Source organism: Bos indicus, chromosome 18 (assembly GCF_029378745.1).
Source record: "Bos indicus isolate NIAB-ARS_2022 breed Sahiwal x Tharparkar chromosome 18, NIAB-ARS_B.indTharparkar_mat_pri_1.0, whole genome shotgun sequence".
Lineage (NCBI taxonomy): Eukaryota > Metazoa > Chordata > Mammalia > Artiodactyla > Bovidae > Bos > Bos indicus.
Window position 1 is genome coordinate 36,746,556 of NC_091777.1, and position 18,925 is coordinate 36,765,480.

The window sequence follows — 18,925 nt, forward strand, 5'->3', positions numbered from 1 at the left end:
AAGACACTCGGAGATGGTCAGAAATTTAACAAATCATCTTTCATTTAAATTTCCCAGCAAAATTCACAAAAAGTAAAGGAAGGTAAGATGGTGTATTAAAAGATTTGAGAAAGTGTAAGTGGACTTTCTCATTTATTGACTGTATGGCTTTGAGCAGATCACCTCTTTTTAAAAATTGTGTTTATTTACTTATTTTTGGCTATGCTGGGTCCTCGCTGCTGCTCAGGGGCTTTCTGCAGTGCTGGCGAGCCGGGGCTACTGTCTAGCTGCTTACATGGGCTTCTTACTGTGGTGGATTCTCTTGTTTCAGAACATGGGCTCTAGAGCCCAGGCTTAGTAGTTGTGGTCTAGGGCTTATGCCCCGTGGCATGTGGAATCTTCCCGGACCAGGGTTTGAACCCATGTCCCCTGCATTGGCAGTGGATTCTCAACAACTGAACTATCAGGGAAGCCCTCCAAATCACCTAAGTCTGAGATTCTTCTTCTGAAAATGAGGACAAGAATACATCCTAGAGCTGATGTGACGCCTAGGTGAACTGGTGCATGTAGAACCCTGAGCACCGTGCCTGCTGCACAGTAGCAGTTGTTCTTGAAGCTTCTTGCTATTGTGACGTTGATGAGGGAGAAAATGAAGATGTAGACATCAGATGTAAAGAGCATTTTGAGTTTGTTTTTTTCTTGCTCCTTGCTGATTCTAGATTTCATTTCTGTGGTAGGTTGTGGACTTTGTAGCAGCAACCCTGCAGCGAGCATGTGCAAGCTTGGCCCACCAGGCAGAGAGCACCGTGGAGTCACAGACACTGAGCATGTCCATGGGGCTGGTGGCCGTCATGCTGGGAGGAGCCGTTCAGGTGAGTTGGAAAAGTGAGCCAAACTTGAAAGGAGGGAGAAGAGAAAAACCTTCCTATCCATACCCCGTGAGAAGTCAGAATGGCTACTGCACACAGTAGAACTGGGCCAAACAAGTCAGGTTGTTGATAAGAATTCTCTCCAAGTAGAAGACAAGAAAACAGTACCACTTCCTCTTTGTTACCTGGGTAGACTTCCCCATCAAAAGGGCAGGGCCCTTTCTGACTGGGTGTAAGCTGGATTTGGAAATACCTGTTTTGCATCTATGGTGAATACTAGATTCTCTGGCCTTCACTGTACTGGTTCTCTGAAGCTCAGCCCTTGTTGCTGCTGCTGTTGTCAGGGAAGAATCTTTGTAACCTACCGGCTACATAGGATTCCATGTTTTCAATAGTTCCATTTTGGCACAGGATCCATTGTTCAACTCATATCATGTGGCATGTTAAAAGTTTTGTTTCCAGTGCATGTATCTTTTACATACTTAATTTATAATTTTTAAGCTTTATTCACTCAAAAAATATGTATTGCCTTGTTATGTGCCAAACGCTGAGCCAAGGTGCTGGAAATGGGGCAGTGGATGAAGCAGACATGGTCCCTCCTGCCATGAAGCTTAGAACCCATGAGGGAGCCAGGCATTAAATGATTGTGTCAAAAAATAGAATTGAGTGAAGTACCTCAAGTAGAGGGTACCAAGAGAACATAACATCTAACCTAGGCTGGGGAGATTTCCATAAGGACTATCTATATAAGTTTAAGCTAAGACTTGATGCATAGGAGTTTGGGAGTGTGTGTAGGGCAGATGGAGGGGCCTCTTTCAATGACAGAGCATCATGTATGAGGACTGGAAGCAGGAAGGAGCTCTGAATACTTAAGACACTGATAGAAGGCTGTGTAGCTGAACTGTAGAGACAGGAGTCAGAACAAAGTGGAAAGGTAAGCACCTGTGTGTGTGACATATCACATTAGGTTAGAAGACTGCGAGAAAGTGAAGTAGGATTAGTGCAAGTATTATGAAATCTTCCCTGAAATCAAACTGGACAGAACTCTTAGCAATGAGTAGGGAACTCCTCTGGGAATGGATGTTTGAGTTTAAGGATTAAATTCTGATACTGATTCTTGATCTATTAGAATTTGCCTCTCTCTAGCTTGTCCTTTAGGAGAAAAGAAATTTTATTTGGGCCTGTTGTTAATGTGAAACCCATTTTTGGTAGATTTACTTAGCACTCCTAATTTTTTATTTTTTTGGAAAAAAGCACTTTTGGTTCAGTTACTGTATCATATTCCTCCTGTTAGAGCTGTCAAGGAGGAGTTCACCAAGGAAATTGTTTTTCCCTTTGGCTGCACTAAGCAGCATGTGGGAATCTTAGTTTCCCTGACCAGGGATCGAACTTGGCACCCCCTGCCTTTGGAACGTTGAATCTTTATCATTGGACCACCAGGGAAGTCCCTGGAATAATTTTTCTTAAGTTGTACTATTAATGGATTTAGTTGACCTGATTGATTTGTGTTTTTCTGGTTGAGTATTGATTTGAAAAATCTTTATTTCCGTAGTTGAGAGTGTGCTTTTTTGCTTATTTAACACTTAGAATTTCAAACCGTGTCGCAAAACAGAACACAGAAATCTCCAATTCCTTTTTGAAGTCCATTATTGTGGGGCTGGTTATGCAGATTAGTCCTGTTCTAACAGATACTCACCTGACTGATGCAGATGTAGTATAGCCTTTACCGTGACCCTGCCCTTCCATGAGCCATCCTGACTCACCGACTATATCCTGAATTCCTCTGACTTTGCAGTTAAAGGGAACATAACACGTCACCCCTATACCTTTGCCCTAGATCTATTAATTTTTTTTTCTCTTTGATTGAAGGATTTATAAGTGGCTTCTATAGTAATGCTAGGTTTTCTGTCTTTCTATTAGAAAAAAAAGTCATGATCCTGAATTATATTTTCAGATGTTCATTGTCAGGCTAGGCTAGGTTTTTGCTTCAAAGTCTAGAAGGTTTCATTGTACCTATCCCTGATCATGATTCATTGTTTTAGCTAATGAAACAGAATCTAACAGCTTTTGAACCTTTCTTTCCTTTCTAATTTATATAAATAAGATGATTATTAGAACATAGTGTCTAAGAAGAGGAGCTGATTTGGAGAAAGTATAGGCTTAAGGCTGCTAGCTAGACAGCTGTAATTCCAAATGTATTTTCTAAATGTCAAGACTGATCATCAATAAAAGTATGGTATTGATGACTTCCCTGTGCCCTCAGGAAGCAGTTTATGCATGATGTTCCAGGGCCCACAGAGTCCTCTGAAGCCCTGCTGCGTGGAGCAGACATGGTCTTGGAGGGCTGGGACTTGAACCCAAACCTTGAGATTTCATGCTGTTAATACTTTTCCAAGAGTATCATAAGATGAACTCAATCAGGAAATGTTTATCAAGTGTCTGTTCCCTCATGGAGTTTACCTTCAAGTTCCACTTGTAAGTTAATTCAGTAACATTATAAATAAGGACCTAGACATATAAACTGCTCAGCTAAATGTATGAAGAAACATAGGTGATACACAAAAAATGAGAACACAAGGTAAATGTAAGTATTTTTCAGAATTAGGAATTTTTTGGTCAGCATTTTATTGCTGGAAGAGACTTTTGGATTCTTCCAAAATAATAATTCTCACTGCAGCAGGTAAGGCAGAGTGAGAGTGTGTTTGTCCTCCAGGGGAGCTTTGTAAAGTCTCCTGTGGGGGGTTTTCAGGTACATACGCCCTCCTCTGGCCGACCACCCAAGTTCTCCTCTGTTGCAGGGGTCCCCAACCTCCAGGCCAAAGACCAGCATCTCTCGTCAGATCATCAGTGGCATTCGGTTAGAAATAAAGTGCACAATAAATGTAATGCACTTGAATCATCCCAAAACCATCCCTTCCACCAAGCCCACGGAAGAATTGCCTTCCAGGAAAAACCGGTTCCTGATGCCAAAAAGGTTGGGGACCATGGTCTTAGAGGACATGCCCTCTTCGACCACCCACCACCCTTAATTCCACCCCTACTGATCTAACCACCAGTTTCTAAATTTGAGAATTTGCAGAGATTTAGAAGGAGTAATTAATCTAACTTCTACTCCAAGTCATTACCTAACTTCCATTCCTAAAGGAGATTGTAGAAGTGGGCTGACATAGCACTGCTCGTTCTGTTTCTGAAACATTCCAGAAACTGGGAAAGAGGCAGCCAGTTGAGGGAGTCTTGTCACTCACTTGTGGGATGCTCTTTCCAGCCTCGAGACTTTTATACAGAGTTCTGAGATCTAGATCTGAGATCTATGCTGAGAAGCAATGGCAGGAGGAAAAATGAGGACTACAGTCACGTCTCAATTTTGGTAGTGGCCCTTGGTGACTCTTGAAAAATAATTGATAATTACTTAATGCTTCAGTTTTCTCATTTATCAATTAAGTAAATATTACTTTATACCTCAAAAACTTTTTTAAACATTTATAAACAAATAGTTGGCACTTGTAGTCTTAGGTTTCCCTGTTTATTCTCATAGTGAGAAATCTATAGCCTTGTGAAGCTGAACGAATACATAACTTTCATTTCCTTAGAAACTGTTTGGTTCAGAATCCACGTAGCTGCCCGTGGTGATTAGAGACATTACCTAGTGGAATAAGATTAATTGCACAGTGACCAAGTTTGAAAATAGGGAGAAAACATGGCTATTTTTTTAAAAATAGATTTTATATTTTAGAGCAGTTCTAGGTGCAGAGCAAAATTGAGCAGACGGTACAGAGATTTCTTGTACATCCCCTGCCCCAACACAGGCAAAGCCTCTCCTGCTGTATCAGCATCTGGTTCCCGAATGGTACCTTGGTACAATCCATGAACACACATTGACACATCATTATCACCTGCAGTCTGTGGTTTCCATTAGGGTTCCCTTTTAGTGTTGTACACTATGGGTTTTGACAAATGCATAATATCCACCATTATAGCATTGTACCTAATAGCTAGTCTAACCCCAAAATCCTCTGCTTATTCATCCCTTCCTCCCCCTAACTCCTGATCTTTTACCGTCTCCCCAGTTTTGTGTTTTCCAGACCATTATGTAGTTGAAATCGTATACTCTGTAGCCTTCCCAGATTGACTTCCTTCACTTAGAAATACACATTTAAGGTTCTTAAATGTCTTGTGGTTTGGTAGTTCATTTCTTTTTAGTTCTGAATAATATTCCATTGTCTGGATATATCACAATCTGTATCCATTCACCTACTGAAGGACATCTGGTTGCTACCAGGTTTAGAAGTTATGTGTAAAGCTGCTATAACCATCTGTGTGTAGGTTTTTGTGCAGACATAAGTTTTCAGCTCATTTGGGTAAATACCAAGGAGTTCAGTTGTTCAAATGTATAGTAGGAATACATTCAATTTTGTAAGAAGCTATCAGACTGTCTTGCAAAAGTGGCTATACCATTTTGTTCTACCAGCACTGAATGAGAGTTTCTTTTGTTCTTCATCCTCATCAGTGTTTGGTGTTGTTAGTGTTAGATTCTCATTATTTTAATGGTTGTGTCATGTTATCACATTGTTGTTTTAATTTTCAGTTCCTTGATGACATATGATGTTGAGCATATCTTCAATTGCTATCTTCTTTGGTGAGGTATCTGTTCAGGTCTTTCACCCATTTTTAATTGAGTTGTTTGTTTTCTTATTGTTGAGTTTTAAGGATTCTTTGTGTATTTTAGGTTACTGTCCATTATCAAATGTATCTTTTGCAGATACCTTCTCCTAGTTTGTGGTTTGTCTTTTCTCTTGACATTGTCTTTTGCAGAGCAGAAGTTTTAAATTTTAATGTAGTCCAGCTTATCAGTTCTTTCTTTCATGGATTTCTTTGGTATTTCACCTAAAAAAGGCCATCACCATACCTGAGGTCAGCTAGATATCTCTTATGTTATTTTATAGGAATTTTATAGTTTTGCAATTTTACATTTAGGTCCGTAATCCATTTTTAGTTGATTTTTGTGACAGTGTAAGGTCTGTGTCTAGATTCATTTCTTTGCCTATGGATGCCCAGTTGTTCTAGCACCATTTATTAAAAAGTTGATCTTTTCTCCATTGTAGTGCCTTTGCTCCTTTGTCAAAGATCAGTTGACTGTATTTATGTGGGTCTATCTCTGGTCTCTCTATTCTGTTCCATTAGTCTATTTGTCTTACTTTTTTTTTTTTTTAAGAAGAAATTGTTATATATACGAGAAATGAAAAAGAAGCCATACACTTATACCTTATTCCATAGGTATAAGTAGATATTCTCATTTCAGATACTTAAAGAAAAAACAAAGACACGTGATACTACAGAGGCACTGAATGAAGTCCAGCATGGTGATAACGCTAGCACAGTTATCCTAAAATATCTTTTCCAGTACCACTAGATTTTTGATAAGATGGACCTTTTTCTTAGGAATATATATTTTTATTGTGAAATTCCAGGTACAAACCTGACATATATCTCAAGTTTTCATTTACTTGGGAGGAAAGTGGTAGAGAAAATGAACAATAACAATTCTGTGAAGCTGAAGTGTAATATGAGAATATTATGTAGGTCCTATGAAAACAGTTGGTTAATTGATTGGTTGGTTGGATAATGAAGTGTGTGAATGAGTGAGTAATAAATACCCTGCCTTGTTCTAAAAAGGATTTAAGATGTGTAAGGTTTTCAAATGATCAGGGCTTCATGAAGTTTCGTATGACAGTTTTTCCAGTATTTTCAGACAGAAAATACTGTCTGATTTTTCACTGATTTTTCAGTGAAATACACACTGATTTTTCTTCACTGACTGCCCATGCACCTTTCCTAGTAAGGCTTTATTAGAACAGAGCTTCTAGAGAGAATAAAATCTTAAGTAGTTTTCACTCTCATTTTCTAGGGGAACTTCCCTTCTGCCAGTTACCATCACAGTCCCTTCCAGGCCTGAGTCACCCTTGTATGCTGACCAGCCACTTTAGATCTTGCAGTTAAGAATAGCTTTACTCATTCAAATGAGACTGTGTAGCGTTTAGTTAAGAGTGTGGACTCTGGAGCCAGATTTATTAGGTTCACATCTTACTGTCTTTCAGCTGTGTGACTTTAATTTTAATTAAATTAAAAAAAATTTTTGGCTGCACCACCCTGCATGTAGAATCTTAGTTTCCTGACCAGGGACTGAACCTGTGTCCCCTGCACTGGAAGTGTGGAATTTTAACCCCTGGACCACTCATGAAGTCCCTTCCCTGTTTAACATATAGATAGTAACTGTTTTATAGGGCTGTGAATATGTGTGTGTGTGATTTGTTTGTTTATTGTATTTATATTTAAGCCATTCACATAGTACTTACTAGTGTGTCAAGCACTAAGTACTTTGCTAATGTGAACTCATCTTTTTATGGCAAAAGGTACATCCTAGTAAAAAACTATAATATAATACAATTCAAAATATAAAAGAATTTCACCATATGACTGGGTATTAAAATATGTCATGGTAAGAATAGCTGTAGATGTTTGACAGAAAACAACAAAATTCTGTACAGCAATTATCCTTCAATTAAAAAATAAATAAATTAAAAAAAAAGAAACTGTAGAGACAAATAAGACTAAGAGGTGAGTGGGGTTCAAAGGATGAAAACAGGCTGTTCCCAGAAGAAATGTAGACAGTTAATAAACATGGAAGGATGCTTAATACTGCTATTAGTCTGATTAATGCAAATTAAAATAACAGCCATGTTTGCCTATCAGATTATAAATATTAAGAGTAATAATAGGCGAGGGAGTGGGGAGGGGGAAAAAAGAGTAATACTATTTGTTCTGATGTACTTTTTGATTTAGAAAAGTACCTGTACACGGTAAGTATTCAATAAATGTTAATTATAGTTATAAGACCATAGTGTTAGAGTGCCAGATTCAGGCTATATGCGAATCACACCAGGAACAAGGTTTGCTTCCAGCCCCTTTTTCTTAGTGTCTGTTGCCTTGTGCTCATATTAGCGTCATATTGTGCTCATATTGTGGTCATATTAGCATCTGCTATGTTAATTTGGGTTTGCATTTTTAAAATTTCATTTTGTAGTTGAAGTCAAGTGATTTTGCTGTCCTGAAGCAATTGCTGCCTCTGTTGGAGAAGGTCTCTAGCACATACCCTGACCCTGTCATCCAGGAACTTGCTGCTGATCTCCGCATTACCATCTCTACTCATGGAGCCTTTTCCACAGAGGCTGTCAGTGTGGCCGCCCAGAGTACCCTAAACAAAAAGGATCCAGAAGGTAAAAGGGAAGAGCAGCAACAAACCAGTTATGAAAGATACAGCGATGTATCTCATGGCCACCTTGAACCACAGCAAAGCCATGTTGCTTCTCATGAAGTCCGTGAGCCCAGCACCACTGCAAAGCAAAAATCAGAAAGTGTAACCACAGAAGAGCTCCAGGAAGCTCTTTTATCAGCTTATGATCCTCAAATTCCAACACGGGCTGCTGCCTTGCGAACTCTTTCTCGCTGGATAGAGCAGAGAGAAGCAAAAGTCCTTAATATGCAGGAGAAGCTTCTCAAGGTAAGTAGAACACACTCAGACACATACACATGGTGAGTGGAACACAAACACGCAGTGAGTAGAACACACTCAAACACACACACACACACACACGGTGAGGCCACTGTCCAGGAGCCTTGACTGTGTATCAAGCCCTGTCCTGGGCCACCCTTGGGGAAATTGTAATTGTTCTACAGAAGCAAGACTCAGTTGAACATGAGCAGAAGGCCAGAGGTTTTACAGGCTGCTACTAATATCAGTTGAAGAGCTGAAGTTTGCAAAAGATTTTTTTTTAATAAATTAGAACAGATTCAAGGTTATCCCAGTAATAACATCTCTGTCTTGCCCTTGCATTTCCATATGCTTTCTTGAGTGCAAGAGAAAAGGATCAAATTATAGCAGATATGCCATTCATTGAATGTAGCCCCAAACCTGGCCTCTTGTGTGTCAGGGCCTGTAGTCTGTCACAGGCCTAAGAACGGGCTATCTACCGTGGGCTGTAGTGGAAAAAATGTGAGAATTGTTCTTCCAGATTTTGGTTTCCATGCCTACTTTTAATGTATACTAGACAACTTCAAGAAGTATTTCTGCCGGATCGCTGCCCTTTTTTAACCATTATAGAAATGGAACTTCAAACATATATACTATTTTCCCTACAAGATTCACAGTCAGACCAGTATCTAGCTACAGCAAAGAGGACTACAAGCATTTATTCTTTTGAGTCTGCTCTAAAGGTGTCTTAAATTTCTCTTGCTGTTTGTGAATCATGTCACTGCTATATTCTGTGGTTTCAGATATTCTTGGAGAACTTGGAGCATGAAGACACCTTTGTATATCTGTCTGCTATTCAGGGTAAGTTAGTCCTGCTTAGGACTTTAAGTCTGTGGACCAAAAATTAAATCATGTGTTTTCACAAAATCTCTAAAGTCATAGAATCATAACCTGCTGGTCATTTTGTCCATTTTCCTGCCTCCTAGCTAGGACTTAATTTCAGTCATGATAGTAATATTTCTGGAGGGTTCCTAAAGGGACCCTGAAGAGTTCAGTATCTCATAATGATGGGGAAGCCTTTATTTATGTTTATTTATCATTCTATAGATTAAATCCCGTTTCCTCAAATTTGAGGAGGTAAAGAATGCCTCACCTGTGAGCTCCCATTACATTGATGTTTTAGGTGCATGGCTACTGTCATTGTGCACCTTTGCGCTCTTGTTAAACTAAAAGAATCTCAGAATATATTTCATTATCAAAACATTTTTTGCAGTCATTTTATTTCTCATTTATGATTCTTTGTTGTGATTCCGTCTTCTGTTAATTTGTGGATTTTAAATCTAGAGAGGGGCTTTACGAAAAAGGGTGTGGAGAGTTAAGCACCTTTCCCTAGAAGGGTAGGAGGCAGACCTGGTAAGAAGGCAGAATTAACTCACAGTCTCTGGGCTCTGTAGTGTGCTGTAGTCCTCAGGAGCTGGGGTCTGGAGATTGATCACCAGGATGCACCAACCCTCCCCCACCCCTCCTGCTTTTCAGCTATGTGAACTTTGGCAAAGTACTTAATCCCTCTGGGCTTCAGTTTCTTACCTGTGAAAAAGGGAGCTAAGTAGGAATGTAAAACAGTACAGTTGCTTGCTTCATTTATTTAACTACGCCAGGTCATAGTTTTGCTATGTGGGACCTAGTTCCCTGACTAGGGATTGAACACAGGCCCCCTGTATTAGATGAGTGGAGTCTTAGCCACTGGACTACCAGGGAAGTCCCTACAGCTGCTTTAGAACATAGTCTGGCAGTTCTTTGAAAAAAATAAATGCAGAGTTGTCACTTGACCCAGCAATTCTGAGTATTCACCCAAGAAAAATGAAAACATATGCTCATGCAAAAACTTGTTCATTAATATTCGTAGTAGTCAAAAGGTAGAACCTAGATGTCTACCATTTGATGAACAGATAGACAAAATGTGGTGTGTATATACAGTGGAATATTATTCAGCCAATGAAAATGAAGTATTGAAACATGTGGGTAAAACCTTGAAAACATAGATGAAAGAAACCATTCCCAGAAAACCACATTTTGTATGGTTCCTTCATATGAAATGTCCAGTATAGGTAAATTTATAGAGACAGAGAGTAGGTTAGCAGTTGTCTAGGGCTGGAGAGAAAGGGGAAAGGTTTGGGAGGTGATGGCCAGAGGGTACAGGATTTCCTTGAGGGGTGATGAAAGCTCACACAATTCTAAAATTGACTGTAGTGATGGTTGCACAACTCTGTCAGTATGGTAGAAACTTTTGAATTGTATATTTTAAATTGGTGAGTTTTACAGTATGTGAATTGTGTCTCAATAAAGCTGTTGCCAAAAAAATAATAGAATTTAGTGAGGAGGAGAGGGATTAAACCGTCAGAGCTTAAGGAGATTAAATATAATGTGGTGAATAGGATCCTGGAGCAAAAAAAGGACATTAGGGAAAAACTTAAAAAATCTGAGTAAGTTATGGACTTTAGTTGATAACGAAATGTCAGTACTAGTTCATTAATTGTGATAATGTACCATGCTAAAGTGAAAGTTAGTGGTAGGGGGCAGCTAGGTATGCATTATCGGAGAAGGCAATGGCACCCCACTCCAGTACTCTTGTCTGGAAAATCCCATGGATGGAGGAGCCTGGAAGGCTGCAATCCATGGGGTTGCTGAGGGTCGGACCGGACTGAGCAAGTTCACTTTCACTTTTCACTTTCATGCCTTGGAGAAGGAAATGGCAACCCACTCCAGTGTTCTTGCCTGGAGAATCCCAGAGACGGGGGAGCCTGGTGGGCTGCCGTCTATGGGGTCGCACAGAGTCGGACATGACTGAAGTGACTTAGCAGCAGCAGCAGCAGGTATGCAGTATACAGGAACTCTGTGTGCATCTTCTCAATAAATCTGTAAATTGAATACTGTTCTGTGAGTAAAAGTTTATTTATGAAGGGGGCTAACATTAAATGCGTTAGTACTTTGAAAGTGCTTAGTGCATATTAAGTGTTCAGTATGTGTTAGCTAATTATGATATTAATGTTTTCATCATCGTCGTCATATCGCTACTATTTCTTTTCTTTAGATTTAAACTTTTATTTTATACTGGAGTATAGCTTATTAGCAGCTCATTAGCAATGTTGTGATAGTTTCGGGTGGACAGCAGAGGGACTCAGCCATACATATACGTGTATCCATTCTTCCCGCAACTCCCCTCCTATCCAGACTGCCACGTAACATTGAGCAGTTTCCTGTAACTGGACCTTGTTGGTTATCCATTTTAATATAGCAGTGCATGTCACTACCATTTCTTTTGTTAGATTGCTAGGTAATAACATGGTGATATGTGTAACTTCTCAGCTAAAGCTTGAGTAGGTGTATTCTATCAGGTAGCTTCTGCTATGTAACAGAATACTCAACATTCAGTATCGTTTATTTATCGTCACTTGTTTATGATCACTCACACATCTGTAGACCAGTGGGGTTCGGCTGACCTAGGCTGGGCTGGGCAGTCCTGCTGTTCCCTGCACATCTCTCTGCTGTGCTTCTTACTGATCCTTCCTGGTCCAGGGCCTCCCCAGGTACATTCACATGGTGATGGCTGAAATGCACAAGAGCAAGAATAAACTCAAGAGTCTATTCTTCAGAGGAGACAAAAATAACCACTCATCAAGGAAAAAGGACAGCTAGGAGGGAGCAGAAGAGTGGAGTGTGTTGAGAGAGAAAGTAATTATTGGCAGCTGAGAGGTCACAGAGGCCAGGAACTGAGATAAGCCTGAGGACTTGATGGAGCTCAGAATTCCACATGACAGTGAATGGCACTTATGGGAATCAAATAAATCAAAGAGGCAAGGACCTGAACTGCTGATAATTAGTAAGTCTCAGAAACAAGTCATCCTGTGCTTTTTCCAGGAAACTGTAATACTGTCAAGGAGATGTTTCTCGTTGATTTTTTTTTTTGGACAGAGTTTTCGGGAAGTGGCGGTGTGTCATTCTCATACAGCATCGCTGCTGTGTAAACCTCTTAGCTGTTTAACCCACTGAGCTCATTAGCCTCTAGGGTCTGCTATAAAAATCACAACTGCTGGTTTTGTGTTTGTTTATAGTACTTTTAATTGGTATGCTAATCAGTTAGTAGCTAATTTGGAGATGAAGGAATGTGGGAGGTAGAGGTCTAATTTCTGTTCTCAGTTCCCCACAGCAGACAAGTTTGAATTAATTGATGTTTTTGGTGTTTGTACCATACACTTCAAGGCCAAGGCCTTAGGTGAATTTCCCATTAAGAAACGAAAGAGCTGAATTTTCCCACCTGCATGTCAGTGTCATTTGCCTAGGCCTAACACTCCAGAGCCACGCCATTCTGGACTCCAGTCAGGCAGGCAGACAAGACCAGCCTGCATGTAGATATTCTGTAGTGCAAGGGGGCTGCATTAGAAGGCGGGTGCTTAACCACTGAACCACCAGGATCCCAGAAATTTCTGATATACATATTATCTGTACATCACAACAGCCTGAGGACTAAATTCCCTATGAGTTAAAATTTAGTTTTATGAAAGACCACATCTCTTTTTATTTCTACTGAGAAAGTGATGGTTGATTTAATTCTCATAGCAGCTGCTCCCAGACACTCAGTAGCAGCTTCTTCAGGCAGAGAATTCTATACAAGTTGCTAAGTTCCAGTTACAATCCAGAGTTTATAAATAGACACTTAATCTTAGACGTGTCCTTTAAGTGTCTCTCCTTTTCAGACTTCCTTGTATATTCTTTTTCTCATTGTTTTATCATCATTATAGTACAAGTTAATACATTCTTATTGTTTTAAAAAACATGTAAATGGCAAGAAGGTGTATAAGATAGAAAGTAAAAGTCTTCCTCTCTTCAAAAATAGGAGATGAAATATGTCCTTAAGAGTCCCATAATGTATATTTGATGTTTTGAGCATTTTTCACATTTCAGTCTTGAAATACACGTTCCAGTAATGAATGTGATACACACGTGATATTCTTCAAATAAGATATTATGGCCCAGTTATCTATCTTAGTATGGATCTACTCATGGGTCCTCGTGGTCACTTTTAATTATTTAAAGAACAGTTTGAAGGCAACACCAGCAATAGATGCATTTCACAGCTCCAAGTGATCCCCATCCCTGTCAAAAGAATCTTTGGGCGAAACTTCTTGGCTCATTGAAAAAAAGAAAGAAACTGTAGGCTCTGAGCCAAGCATGAGAGGTGAAAGTATGCCAGTATCGTGCAGAGAATCTAGTCATCTCAACATAACGTGCCTGAACAAATTGCACTGACTCTTCCACCCTTTTCCTTTCACAGAAGAGTTTTCATTTCTGGCAGAAGAGCCAAGAGGAGGGAAAGGCAAAAAGCCTGGAAGGCAGGAAAGTAGATACAAAGTGAAATTGTTTTTATAGAGTTTCAAACTGAGCAGGATTACATGTCTTAACTTGTCAGAGACTGAACTCCCTATCTTATTCTCAGATTTCTACTTCAAATAAAGTAAGTTGGCGAACCATTCAGATCAGATCAGATCAGTCGCTCAGTCGTGTCCGACTCTTTGCGACCCCACGAATCGCAGCACGCCAGGCCTCCCTGTCCATCACCAACTCCCGGAGTTCACTCAGACTCACGTCCATCGAGTCAGTGATGCCATCCAGCCATCTCATCCTCTGTCGTCCCCTTCTCCTCCTGCCCCCAATCCCTCCCAGCATCAGAGTCTTTTCCAATGAGTCAACTCTTCGCATGAGGTGGCCAAAGTACTGGAGTTTCAGCCTCAGCATCATTCCTTCCAAAGAAATCCCAGGGCTGATCTCCTTCAGAATGGACTGGTTGGATCTCCTTGCAGTCCAAGGGACTCTCAAGAGTCTTCTCCAACACCACAGTTCAAAAGCATCAATTCTTTGGCGCTCAGCAGCTGAAAATAATTCTACCCCTTGAAGGACCACCTAATTGAGTAGGGCATTGAAATGTGGAATGTGACCCTGGGAAGTTTATCATCTCGGCTTATTTCCTTGAAATGGGAAGACTCCTTTGGTGTTCTGTAGCACCTAATTAACAAATGGGCATTTAGAGAACATCTCTCATATATGCTAGCTCAGTAAATTCTTGAAGTTCTGGGAAATAGGCATTATCCCCATTTTTTAAACTTCTTGAGATTTAGTTTACACACCTGAAATTCACCTGTCTTACAATGTGCAATTCAGTGGTTTCTAGTATTTGTACAGTCAAACCACTAATTTCAGAACTTTTCATCATTTCAAAAAGAAACCCTATATCCATTATCAATTGGTTCCCATTCTTCACTCCCCCTCTTCCCTGGGAACCACTAATCTCCTTTTTGTCTCTATGGATTTGCCTATTCTGGATGTTTCATAATACAGAATCATACAATGTGTGGACTTTTGTGTCTGGTTCAATTAGCGTAACATTTGTGAGGTTCATCCCTGTTGTGGCATGTATCAGGGTCTCATTCTTTTTTTATGGCTGAATAATATTACATTGTACTACTAATTAACCACATTTTGTTTATCCATTCCTCAGTTGATGGTCATTTGCATTGTTTTCACTTTTAAGCTATTATGGGTAACACTGTAATGAATATTCATGTACAGGTTTTTGTGTGGACATACGTTTTCATTGCTTCTGGGTATACACGTTGGAGCAGAATTACTGGGTCCTATAGTAATTCTATGTTTAACCCTTTGAGGAGCTGCCAAACTGTTTTCCAGAGTGGCCACACCAATTTACTTTCCCAGGGACAACGTACAGAGGAGGCAGTAGCACCCCACTCCAGTACTCTTGCCTGGAAAATCCCATGGACGGAGGAACCTGGTAGGCTACAGTCCATGGGGTCGTGAAGAGTCGGACACGACTGAGCGACTTCACTTTCACTTGTCACTTTCCTGCATTGGAGGAGGAAGTGGCAACCCATTGCAGTATTCTTGCCTGGAGAATCCCAGGGACGGGGGAGCCTGGTGGGCTGCCGTCTATGGGGTTGCACAGAGTCGGACACGACTGAAGCTACTTAGCAGCAGCAGCAGCAGGGACAATGTATGAGGGCTCCAGTTTCTATGCGTCCTGACCAATACTTTATTGTCTATCCTTTTATATAGCCGTATTAGAGTGTAAAGTTGGTATCTCATTGTGATTTTGATTTGCATTTCTCCAGTGACTAGTGATGCTGAGCATCTTTTCACGAGCTTATTGTGCATTTCTAATCTTCTTTGGAAAAATACCTAGTGTCATTTGAAGCACTAAACTTCTTACTGTTGATGAAGTCTGACTTACCAGTTTCCTGTCTTATTACTTGCACTTTTGGTGTCATTTCTAAGAAATCATTGCTTAATCCAAGATAACTGAGATTTACTTCTGTGTTTTCTTCCAGTGGTTTTATTGTTTTGGCTCTTAAATGTTTAAGTCTATGATCCATTTTGAGTTAATTTTTGGGTATGATGAGAGATAGCCTCTTTTTATAGCTAAAGATCCTGAGACTTACACAGGTTAAGTCCCCTTTCGAAGATTACATAGCAAGTAATAATTTGAACCTTGTTGACCTTCAAATCTTGTCGCTGCTTCCCCAATACACTTGGTTACTCTAGAACTTTCCAAATAATGGTAGAATTTGCTCCTATTGTTGTACTTTTAAAGATGGAAAACAGATTTGATTATGATTATCAGTATTTATTAAAATTGAATAATGCTTAATCATCTAGAAAGCCTTTTGATTCTTTGAACAGTCTTGAAATACAATAAAAACAGATATTAAATTTCTTTTATAAATGAAGAATTGACTTGCCTACAGTCATAAAAGTTGGGAGAATAATGGAATAGCAGACCAATGTCTTAGGGATTCCCAGTCCACTGTACCTGATTTTACTGCAGTGCAGATGAAGTATGTCTTCTCCAAATCAGAGATTATATTTTATAGCCCCCAATACTTGCATTTTACATGAGCTCATTTTTGAAATACTTGTCCAGTGATTTCCTCTATCAGTTGAAAATTGATTCACTCATATTTACATCAGAATATTTAGCAATTTGGGCTTCTCAGGTGGCACTAGTGGTAAAGAACCCACCTACCAGTGTAGGAGACATAAGATATGCGGCGTCCATCCCTGGGTCAGGGAGATCCCTTGGAGGAGGGCATGGCAACCTACTTTAGTATTCTTGCCTGGAGCATCCCATGGCCAGAAGAGCCTAGAGGTTACAGTCCAAAGGGTCACAAAGAGTCGAACACGACTGAAGTGACTTAGCGTGCATGCACACATTTAGCAATTTAGTACTTTTACCTACAAGTAAAAGATAATTGGCTACTTCAGGTTTAGTTATTTTCACCTTCTAAGATTTCCCAGGATAACTGCTATATAAGAGATGGAAATAAGCATTATGGAGGTCACCACTTATTATTATGTGCCTGTCATAGTAACTCTACGAGTTAGAAATTTTTATCCCTGTTTTACAGATGAGGGAACTGAGGCTCAAAGTGGTTAAGCAGCTGGCCCAAAGTGACACAGATACCAAATGTTAATACCATGATTTGAATCTTAAGTCTCTCCAATTCTGAAGACTGCTCTTGCCACAGTGAAAAATAATTAATTCTAAAATAGTTGTTTGTTTCCAAGGCACAAGGGCTGAGTTCTCAGATGGTCAAAGGTATGGGAGAACTAGGCCTGTGTATGAGACATGGTTTCACTACAAATGAACTCTTCCTATAGCTTAATAATATGCTGATCTCATGTTTGCTTGATTTTGTATGTGTGTATGTGGTTTTACTCGTTTAGCAGTGAGTACTGTATTTTTTTTTTTAAGATTTATTTATTTATTTTTGGCTGGGCTGGGTCTTCACTGCTGCACAGGGACTTTCTCTAGTAGTGGCGAGCAGGGACTGCTCTGTAGTAGCCAAGCGTGGGTTCTCCTTGCTGTGGCTTCCCTTGTGGAGCATGGATTCTAGAGCATGGGCGGGGGCGGGGGCTTCAGTGGTTGTGGGGCCTGGGCTCAGTAGTTGCAATGCATGGGGTTAGTTGCTCTGTGGCATGTGGGATCTTCTAAGAGCAGGGATCGAAACTATGTCCCCTGCATTGGCAGGCGGATTGTCAACTGCTGGACCACCGGGGAAGCCCAGTACTGTGTTATTTTTTAAGCAATCTCTATGTGTATCTCTAACTCATCTTCCATTAGTGGCGTATATATGTTACCTCACACTGCCAGTCCTTATTCCCACTGTTCAGCACTGGAGACACCAGTCTCATTTTAGGAGTGTCAGGAGAGAGCCTTCAGAACAATCCTGGGATATATATATATAGTTTACTGAGATTGTGGATTAGGAAAACAAGTATAGGACTTGTTTTTCTGTATAGGACTTTTGATATTTGTTACATTTCTGATGCCAATAAATTGCATTTTAAAATTACTTACTTTAAAATAATACAGCTTATGAAAGCAATGCCCATACACTGCTGGTGAAAACATAAAATAGTGCAGCTCCTCTGAAGAACAGTCTGGCAGTTCTCAAAAGGTTAAACATAGTTACCATATGATCCACCAATTCCACTCCTAGATATACACCCAAGAGAAATGAAAACACATGTCCACACAAAAGCTTACATATGAATCCTCAGAGCAGCATTATTTGTAATAGCCAAAAAAGTAGTGTCGACTGAAAAAAATGCACAGCCTACAAGTTAAGAATTATGTTTTATTTGGCAGACTTTCTGAGGACTTCAAGCCTAGGATACAACATCTTAGATAACTCTGAAAAGATAAGGGAGGAACCAGGATATATAGGAGTTTTTGCCACAAAGACCAGGTATTCAGAACATGAAAAGATTACTGTTAATTAAAGAAACCAGATATGTCCAGTTAAGGAATTTAGTGCTTTTCTGTATATGGAAAGATGTAAGAGTCTGGGCTCACTGAAGTGATTCCTTTGTTATGCACCTCAGCTGTCTGTTGCCTCATCCTGTGCCTTCTCATCCTGAGTCTCCTCAGGGGGCACTGTCAGGGTGGCTGCAGTCAGGGGGTGGCTGACTGCTAGATGATGGGCATCCTATTTCATCCTGAGTTCCCCCAGAGCTCACCATCAGAGAGACTGTAATGTGATGGCTTAACGGCTGTAACATCTTTTATTTACCGGTAGGGCAGGCAATATTTTTCATTCACAGTAGAAACAACCTAAACTTCTATCACCTGATGAATGGATAAATTAAAGGTGGTATATTTAAATAGTGGAATATTATTTAGCAGCAAAAAAGAAGGAAGTACTGATTCATACTATAAAGTGACTGAACCTTCAAAACATGATAAATGAAAGGAGCCACACATGAAAACCACATTTTGTATGAAATGTCCAGAGTAGGCAAATCCATAGAGATAGAAGGCAGTTTCGTGGTTGCCTGAGAATGGGAAGAGGGAAACAGGGAGTGACTGATAATGAATAAGAGATTTCTCTGGGGAGATGATGAAATGTTTTGGGCTTATAGTGGTGATCATTGGACAACCTTGTAATATACTAAAGATCACTGAGTTACATACTTTTAT

General features: G+C 39.9%; 1 protein-coding gene across 2 annotated transcripts in view; it reads left to right on the forward strand.

Annotated features, from left to right (window-relative positions):
* Positions 1–18,925, forward strand: part of TANGO6 (transport and golgi organization 6 homolog) — a 184,462-nt gene that overhangs the window by 59,970 nt on the left and 105,567 nt on the right. For both annotated transcript variants that reach the window (XM_019978905.2, XM_019978906.2), the window contains exons 12-14: positions 717–851; positions 7,930–8,406; positions 9,180–9,237. In XM_019978905.2, the coding sequence (XP_019834464.2) occupies positions 717–851; positions 7,930–8,406; positions 9,180–9,237 (670 nt within the window). The remainder of the gene's footprint in view (positions 1–716; positions 852–7,929; positions 8,407–9,179; positions 9,238–18,925) is intronic.